The sequence below is a fragment of the Anomaloglossus baeobatrachus genome, unplaced genomic scaffold (genome assembly GCF_048569485.1).
Source record: "Anomaloglossus baeobatrachus isolate aAnoBae1 unplaced genomic scaffold, aAnoBae1.hap1 Scaffold_177, whole genome shotgun sequence".
Classification (NCBI taxonomy): domain Eukaryota; kingdom Metazoa; phylum Chordata; class Amphibia; order Anura; family Aromobatidae; genus Anomaloglossus; species Anomaloglossus baeobatrachus.
In genome coordinates this window covers 454935-464145 of record NW_027441947.1, presented here as the reverse complement: position 1 = coordinate 464145, position 9211 = coordinate 454935, and the positions used below count along the sequence as shown (strand labels likewise).

General features: G+C 45.2%; 1 protein-coding gene across 1 annotated transcript in view; it reads left to right on the top strand.

Annotated features, from left to right (window-relative positions):
* The first annotated feature begins 639 nt into the window (after positions 1-639).
* LOC142260755 (uncharacterized) overlaps positions 640-9211 on the top strand; it is a 114966-nt gene continuing 106394 nt past the window's right edge. Inside the window, exons 1-4 of the mRNA XM_075332077.1 lie at positions 640-812; positions 896-1009; positions 1125-1246; positions 6118-7297. Coding sequence (XP_075188192.1) covers positions 1234-1246; positions 6118-7297 — 1193 coding nt within the window. The 5' untranslated portion in view covers positions 640-812; positions 896-1009; positions 1125-1233. The remainder of the gene's footprint in view (positions 813-895; positions 1010-1124; positions 1247-6117; positions 7298-9211) is intronic.

The window sequence follows — 9211 nt, the reverse complement described above, 5'->3', positions numbered from 1 at the left end:
TGTGCGGCTCTGCAGGTGGAGGTAGGTGCAGGGTATTATATATCTAGTGTGCGGCTCTGCAGGAGGAGGTAGGTGCAGGTTATTATATATCTAGTGTGCGGCTCTGCAGGTGGAGGTGTGTGGAGATTCCCCATTACTGGGCTCAGGCTCCATACACATTAGATGCTGGGGGAGAACAATCGCTCTATAGAAGAGAAATCTCCTGATTGCCCCGTGAAGGATGGATATGGACAGGGACAAGATGGCGGAGAGGATGTTACACCTCACCCTAGAGATCCTCTTCCGGCTTACTGGAGAGGTGAGAGATTCTGATGACGTCACATTACATCATTCTTATCTATGGGAATAACAGATGGACAGAACTGGAGAGGTGAGGACTCTGGAAATGTCTGGAGTGAGATTCATTACTGTGTCTCTCCATAACCAGGATTACACAGTAGTGAAGAAGACCTCTAGTGAGCGCTGTCAGGCCCCTGTGTCTGAGGGATGGGGAAGACCCCTGAGCCCAATCACGGGGCCTCCACCTCACCCCCCGATACATGAGGACATCAATGACCAGAAGATCCTAGAACTCACCTACAAGATGATTGAGCTGCTGACTGGAGAGGTGACACTGCTGGGAATGCTGGGACATTATACAGTAACGCTATGAAGGGATCGGGGGTGACGGTATCATTGTATGTGTCAGGTTCCTATAAGGTGTCAGGACGTCACCGTCTATTTCTCCATGGAGGAGTGGGAGTATTTAGAAGGACACAAAGATCTGTACAAGGACGTCATGATGGAGGTTCCCCAGCCCCTCACATCACCAGGTAATAGACAGGACTAAATACACACGGCCTATAATTATCTGTATGTAAGGAATGAATTCAGTCCCTGTATGTGTCTCCTCCAGGTCTATCCAGTAAGAGGACAACACCAGAGAGATGTCCCCGTCCTCTTCTCCCACAGGACTGTAAACAAGAAGATCCCGATGTTCCTCAGGATGTGTTTCCTCCAGATCTATCCAGTAAGAGATATCTACTCATGTACTTTCTGCACTAATTTTGTGTTTACATTTTTAGGCTTTCTGCTCTGTTTTTTTCAGCTGTATTTTCTTTGCTTCTTCTGCTGTTTGTTTCTAGTGTCTTCTCTATGTTGTTATGAAGGCAACTCAAAGACCTGCAGAGGGTTCATGAATACCGTTTCCCCGAAAAGACGACTAAAACCGAAAATAAGCCATAGCATGATTTTATGGGATTTTTAGGTAATGCTTGAAATATAAGCCCTACTCAAAAAAAAACCCTAGTTACAGTCAGGGCCAGCATCGAGAGGAGTCAAACTGCGCAATTTCTCAGGAACCCCACTCTCTTAGTGACCCCATCAGTTGTATTCTGAGGTTGATTGTTTAAGGAACTTTGATGACTTCAAAGTCATGTGACATGAGGTAACCAAAGGTCTCTTAATTGCAGGAGTCTAAATGAACTGAACACGACACAGGCTGGAATTAGGGGAAAGGAAGAGCAAATTGGAATTGTGCGACTTTTGTAGGTTGGCCAGAAGAAGGGTGTGAAGCTACTGCTTCTCTAATTCATAACAAACTGAGGCCTTCCCTATGACAGAAATCTCACTCCAGTTCCTGATGTCATTTTCAGTGTCCATTGCTGGTATTCATGAATTAGAGCCCTAATGTTTATCTGCACAGACAGCAAGACCCTGCTACCTGTTTTAGTTACAAAGGATAGGCCATCAATTTTACAGTCCAGTCCCTATTTAAATATCTGGAATCTTTCTGTAACTATTACACTGTGTGCCGAATTATTAGGCAAATGAGTATTTTGATCACATGATACTTTTCATACATGGTGTCCTACTCCAAGCTGTATAGGCTTGAGAGCCGACTACCAATTAAGTAAATCAGGTGATGTGCATCTCTGTAATGATGAGGGGTGTGGTGTAATGACATCAACACCCTATACAATGTGTGCTTAATTATTAGGCAACTTCCTTTCCTTTGGCAAAATGGCTCAGAAGAGATATTTGACTGGCTCTGAAAAGTCCAAAATTGTGAGATGTCTTGCAGAGGGATGCAGCAGTCTTGAAATTGCCAAACTTTTGAAGCGTGATCACTGAACAATCAAGTGTTTCATGGCAAATAGCCAACAGGGTCGCAAGACGTGTGTTGGGCAAAAAAGGCGCACAATAACTACCCATGAATTGAGGAAAATCAAATGTGAAGCTGCCAAGATGCCATTTGCCACCAGTTTGGGCACATTTCAGAGCTGCAGCGTTACTGGAGTATAAAAAAGCACAAGGTGTGCCATACTCAGGGACATGGCCAAGATAAGGAAGGCTGAAAAACGACCATTTTTGAACAAGAAACGTAAGATAAAACGTCAAGACTGGGAAATATCTTCAGGCTTTATCAGTTAAGGGCAGAGAGCTCCACTCCGACTCAGACGCCAGCAAAGTGGAGGTGGGGTACTGGTATGGGCTGGTATCATCAAAGATGAACTTGTGGGACCTTTTTGGGTTGAGGATGGAGTGAAGCTCAACTCCCAGACCTACTGCCAGTTTCTGGAAGACAACTTCTTCAAGCAGAAGTCAGTATCGTTCTAGAAAAACATGATTTTCATGCAGGACAATTCTCCATCACATGCATCCAACTACTCCACAGCTTGGCTGGCCAGTAAAGGTCTAAAAGATGAAAAAATAATGACATGGCTCCCTTGTTCACATAATCTGAACCCCATCGAGAACCTGTGGTCCCTCATAAAATGTGAGGTCTACAGGGAGGAAAAACAGTACACCTCTCGGAACAGTGTATGGAGGCTGTGGTGGCTGCTGCACACAATGTTGATCATAAACAGATCAAGCAACTGACAGAATCTATGGTTGGTAGGCTGTTGAGTGTCATCATAAAGAAAGGTGGCTATATTGGTCACTAATTTTTTTGGGTTTTGTTTTTGCATGTCAGAAATGTTTATTTCTAAATTTTGTGCAGCTATATTGGTTTACCTGGTGAAAATAAAGAAGTGAGATGGGAATATATTTGGTTTTTATTAAGTTGCCTAATAATTCTGCACAGTAATAGTTACCTGCACACAGATATCCTCCTAAGATAGCCAAATCTAAAAAAAACCACTCCAACTTCCAAAAATATTAAGCTTTCATATTTATGAGTCTTGATTTTGATTTGATTGGTTGATTGAGAACATAGTTGTTGATCAATAATAAAAAAAATCCTCTAAAATACAACTTGTCTAATAATTCTGCACACTGTGTATATAAAGGGTACGTTACACGTTGCGATATCGGTACCGATCTCGCTAGCGAGCGTACCCTCCCCCGTCGGTTGTGCGTCACGGGCAAATCGCTGCCCATGGCGCACAACATCGCTAACACCCGTCACACGGACTTACCTTCCCTGGGACGTCGCTTTGGCTGGCGATCCGCCTCCTTTCTAAGGGGGCAGGTCGTGCGGCATCACAGCGACGTCACATGGCAGCCGACCAATAGCAGAGGAGGGGCAGAGATGAGCGGCCGGAACATGCCACCCACCTCCTTCCTTCCTCATTGCCGGTGGACGGAGGTAAGGAGATGTTCGTCGTTCTTGCGGTGCCACACATAGCGATGTGTGATGCCGTAAGAACGACGAACAACATCGTACCTGCAGCAGCAACGATATTAAGGAAATGAGCGACGTGTCAACGAGCAACGATTTTTCACGTTTTTGTGCTTGTTGATTGTCGCTCATTGGTGTCACACGCTGCGATGTCGGTAACGGCGCCGGATGTGCTTCACTACCGACGTGGCCCTGACGCTATATCGTTACCGATGTCGCAGCTTGTAAAGCACCCTTTAGTCTTCGAAAAAAATCTCTTTAAATTGTCTATGCTGTGGATCAATGTTACAAGGAGATTTTTGCAGGTTTTGCCAACTGTCATGGTGGTGTCAGGATCTGTGGAAATTATAGATTCTAGTACTCTACATGTTAACTTCTCTGATGTCTATGAGCAGTGCAGGGAGACGCAGGCGAGGAACCACAGGCTTGGGTAGGCTAGCAAGAGTTATTCTCTGGTAGTCTGCTTGTTAATGTCTTTGATCACATGCTGTGGAGGAGAAAGTATCATTCGCTCCCCTTCTGTATATGCTGGCTGGGCTATTTCATTAATGCCAGCTATAATTTACCTATACTGGTCTGGTGAGGTGTTGTGATCCAGACGAAAGGCCCTGTCACACACACAGATAAATCTGCGGCAGATCTGTGGTTGCAGTGAAATTGTGGACAATCAGTGTCAGGTTTGTGGCTGTGCACAAATGGAACAATATGTCCATGATTTCACTGCAACCACAGATCTGCCAAAGATTTATCTCTGTGTGTGACGGGGCCTTTACAGGTAGTTGTTGTGCATTATTGCTGTGTGCTGTTGTTGTTCTTTTTTTATCGCTGCCTTCCTGCTCTTGCTTTTCTCTTTAGTCTCTCACTGTTTATTTCTGTGAGTTTGCAATATGTCCTGTCTGTCTTAGGCCCCCTTCACACACACGTGTCTCCGGTATGTGCTACGTCCATTTCCGCATGTACCGGAGACACGGGCACACGTATACCCATTAAAGTCAATGGGTTTATGTGCACGCACGTGTTCAGCCATTGGCCCGTGCCTCCGTGTGGAGCAGACGTGAGCCCGTGTGCTCCATACGGAGGCATGTCCGTTTTTCTCCAGCAGCACGGGTGTCACGCGGTCCGCACATGTACCACACGGATAGAGTGTGGATGCGGTCCTGTGTGACACACGCCGGAGTAACACGTGTCATTATTTTAAAATAAAAAAACATATACTCACCTCCACCAGCCCTGCAGAATCTTCCGCTGCAAACAGTTGCTGCCGACCGCCGCACATTATGAGTGTGTTAAGGAGGTGGGCGTGGTGTCACAGCCGCTGATCTCCGCCCCCCTATTCTCACCCAGGAAGCAACATCAGCGGGGAGTGGGCGGGGCTGGAGCCGAAGATCAGTACCCTGGACAGCAGGAAGGACCACGTGAGTATTCAAATTACAGCTTTTCCGTGTGTTATCGTGGATAGCACACGTAGAACACACGTGGTCTGCACGTACCGGAGACACGTACTTACCAAACGCAACACGCAAGGAAAATACGTGTCTCGCGGCACGTGCGTGATTTTCACGTGCGTGTGAAGGGGGCCTTAATCTGTGTTTCCATCATACTACTGCCCCTTCCTAACAGATTAGATCTGTTCAGAAGAATAGTAAGATATGGGTGTCTCCATCTTCAGGGGTAATCCACAGGTTAGGAATAGCTTAGCGTGTGGGACAGTATAGGAGCCTCCTGTCCCTCATTATCCTGCATTCACATTGTGACAGTCAATCAGATTATTTACTGTAGCACATTCCAGAGAACTTGTGCTAGGAATGGGAGATCCGCATTAACTAAGATGTAACTCTTAAGTGGGCTTTACACGCAGCAATATCGCTAGCGAGCGTACCCGCCCCTGTCGGTTGTGCGTCATGGGCAAATCGCTGCCCATGGCGCACAACATCGCTTACACCTGTCACACTATACTTACCTGCCTAGCGATGTCGCAGTGGCCGGCAAACCGCCTCCTTTCTAAGGGGGCGGTTCGTGCGGCGTCACTAAGCGGCTGTCCAATAGAAGTGGAGGGGTGGAGATGAGCGGGCCGAACATCCCGCCTACCTCCTTCCTTCCTCATTGCGTGCGGCCGCAGGTACGATGTAGTTCCTCGTTCCTGCGGTGTCACACAGAGCGATGTGTGCTGCTGCAGGAACGACGAACAACATCGTACCTGCAACAGCAATGATAATCGGGATAGGAACGATTGGACAACGATATGGTCAATATTTCTGATCGTTAACAGTCGTTCCTGCGGTGTCACACGCAACGACGTCGCTAACAAGGCTGGATGTGCGTCACGAATTCTGTGACCCCAACGGCATCTCGTTTGCGATGTCGTTGTGTGTAAAGCCCGCTTTAGATGTCGAAATTGGACAAGAGATTCAGAATACATTTTTTCCTAATTTAATTTATGTTCTGGTTTAAAAAAGTAAATGTACTTTCAAGATAATATCATTAAAAAATAATAACATTGTGTTTATTTTTAGCTGATGACTGTATTGGGAGTTCAGATGGAAATCTTATATCTTCAGAATTTATAACAGATGATGAAAGTATCACACATGATACATATGAAGAGCATGCTGCTGTCCCAGATATACCTCCAGTCCTTCCTCGGAAAGCTTTATTATCAGATCTTTTCAAACAAGTCCAAAATTCCGATTTATCACAGAATTGTCAGCAAAATAAAACTTACGGAAGTGATGTGGAACATGAAATGGCTCATACAAAGGAGAAACCATTTTCATGTTCAAAATGTGGGAAATGTGTTACCAAGAAATCACATCTTGTTAACCTTCAAAAAGTTCAGACACATGAAAATCCGTTTTCATCTCCTCAATGTGAGAAATGTTTTGCTCGAAAATCAAACCTTATTGATAATCAAAAATATCAGACAGGGAAGAAGCTATTTTTATGTTCAGAGTGTGGGAATTGTTTTAAATGGAAATCAGAACTTGTCCGGCATCAAAGATTTCACACAGGGGAGAAGCCATTTTCATGTTCAGAATGTGGGAAATGTTTCCACCAGAAATCAGATCTTGTTATGCATCAAAGATCTCACACAGGGGAGAAACCATTTTCATGTTCAGAGTGTGGGAAATGTTTTAATTGGAAATCACTCCTTGTTACACATCAGAAAAATCACACAGGAGAGAAGCCATTTTCATGTTCAGAATGTGGGAAATGTTTTAATGGGAAATCAGAACTTGTCCGGCATCAAAGACTTCACACAGGGGAGAAGCCATTTTCATGTTCAGAGTGTGGAAAATATTTTATTTGGAAATCAGATCTTGTTGAGCATCAAAGATCTCACACAGGAGAGAAGCCATTTTCATGTTCAGAGTGTGGGAAATGTTTTATTCAGAAATCAGAACTTGTTGGGCATCAAAGATTTCACACAGGGGAGAAGCCATTTTCATGTTCAGAGTGTGGGAAAGGTTTTAGTCAGAAATCAAACCTTGTTTCGCATCAGAAAATTCACACAGGGGAGAAGCCATTTTCATGTTCAGAGTGTGGGAAATGTTTTATTCGGAAATCAGAACTTGTTGGGCATCAAAGATTTCACACCGGGGACAAGCCATTTTCATGTTCAGAGTGTGGAAAATGTTTTATTCAGAAATCAGACCTTGTTAGACATCACAAAATTCACACAGGAGAGAAGCCTGTGTGAAAAGGTCCTAAACACACAAGGGGTTTCACCAACAGTAGATATAACAAGACTTGGTTTCAGCAATTCAGTAGCATTAGATCACATTCTGCTGATCCTTGTGTGTCATCACCACTACTAGCCAGTGGTGGAGACAATAGGTCACAAAACATTGACCAAGCGACTCCTCCTGTACGGACCACTACCCCCTACAGTCCTTGAGAAATACTCATCTCTTCCTCCTATTGAAGTTATTAAAGTACACATTTATTCTTCTATTGCTCCTATCACTACTAATACAACGCTTATGTGGGCAAATACTCTGTCCTCGGATGTTAATAAGGTTTTTGATACCAATACAGACATATCCAACACTGATACACAACAGGATTTGGCTATCATTCAGACGCAAATTGATAAATTGAGGAAAGAGAAATCTGTGGTTTCTTTGATGGTAGCTAATTCCAGAAACTGTAAGGAGATTGGAATAGTTGACTCTGTATCTAACCCTCTGGCATCTGATGCATATATCAACCCTCTAGTATCTAACACATGTAACAATACTTCATTTGATTTGCTTGATCTCTCCATTCATTATAATATAGACGATTTTACTGCAACCCCTGGTTTATCCTCTAGACTACCTGATCATAATAAACTTATCACTATTGATAATTCCACTAATGCTGCAACATTGGTGCCTTTTTTTAAGGCCCCTTTACACACTGAGACTTTCAGCGATCCCACCAGCGATCCCAAACTGGCCAAGATCGCTACAAAGTCTCTGGTGAGTCTCTGGTGAGCTGTCAAACAGGCAAACCTGGCCAACGATGCAACAGCATCCGGACCTGCAGAACGACCTAGCTAGTCAAACACTAGAAACGAGTGATGTCTCACAATGTCTGTCAATCACTATTCTCTGTCAGTCGGTCTCTCCCTCTCGGTCTCTATTCTCTCTCTGTCGGTCCGTCACTATCTCTGTCCCTCTCTCACAGTCTGTCGGTCATTTTCCCCTCCTCTCTCATACTCACCGATCCCCGATCTCCGGCGCAGCGCTGCACGGCGTTCACACTGCTGCGGCGGCTTTTACTATTTTGAAAAAGCCGGCCGCTCATTAAACAATTTCGTATTCCCAGTAAATAAACACACACAACTGAAAAAAATAATTTATTAGAAATAAAAAACACAAACACATTCCCTCATCACCAATTTAATCAGCCCCAAAAAGCCCTCCTTGTCCGGCGTAATCCATGGACCTCCAGCGTCGCTTCCAGCTGTGCTGCATGGAGGTGACAGGAGCAGCAGAAGACACCGCTGCTCCTGTCACCTCCACGCAGCAAATGAGGTGAGTAGCACGATCAGCTGAGCTGTCACTGAGGTTACCCGCTGTCACTGGATCCAGCAGTGGCCGCGGGTAACCTCAGTGACAGCTCAGCTGATCGCGCTACTCACCTCAGTTGCTGCGTGGAGCTGACCGGAGCGGCGGTGAGTAGCGCGATCAGCTGAGCTGTCACTGAGGTTACCCGCGGCCACCGCTGCATCCACCACTGGATCCACAGCTGGATCCAGTGACAGCGGGTAACCTCAGTGACAGCTCAGCCGATCGCGCGGCTGTCTTCATTAGCTGCGTGGAGGTGACAGGAGCGGCGGTGTCTTCTGCTGCTCCTGTCACCTCCTTGCAGCACAGCTGGAAGCGACGCTGGAGGTCCGTGGATTACGCCGGACATGGAGGGCTTTTTGGGGCTGATTAAATTGGTGATGAGGGAATTTGTTTGTGTTTTTTATTTCTAATAAAGGATTTTTTCGGGTGTGTGTGTTTATTTACTGTAATTTACAGATTAATCATGGAAGGTATCTCGGGGAGACGCCTGACCTGATTAATCTAGGACTTATTGGCAGCTATGGGCTGCCAATAACTCCTTATTACCCCGATT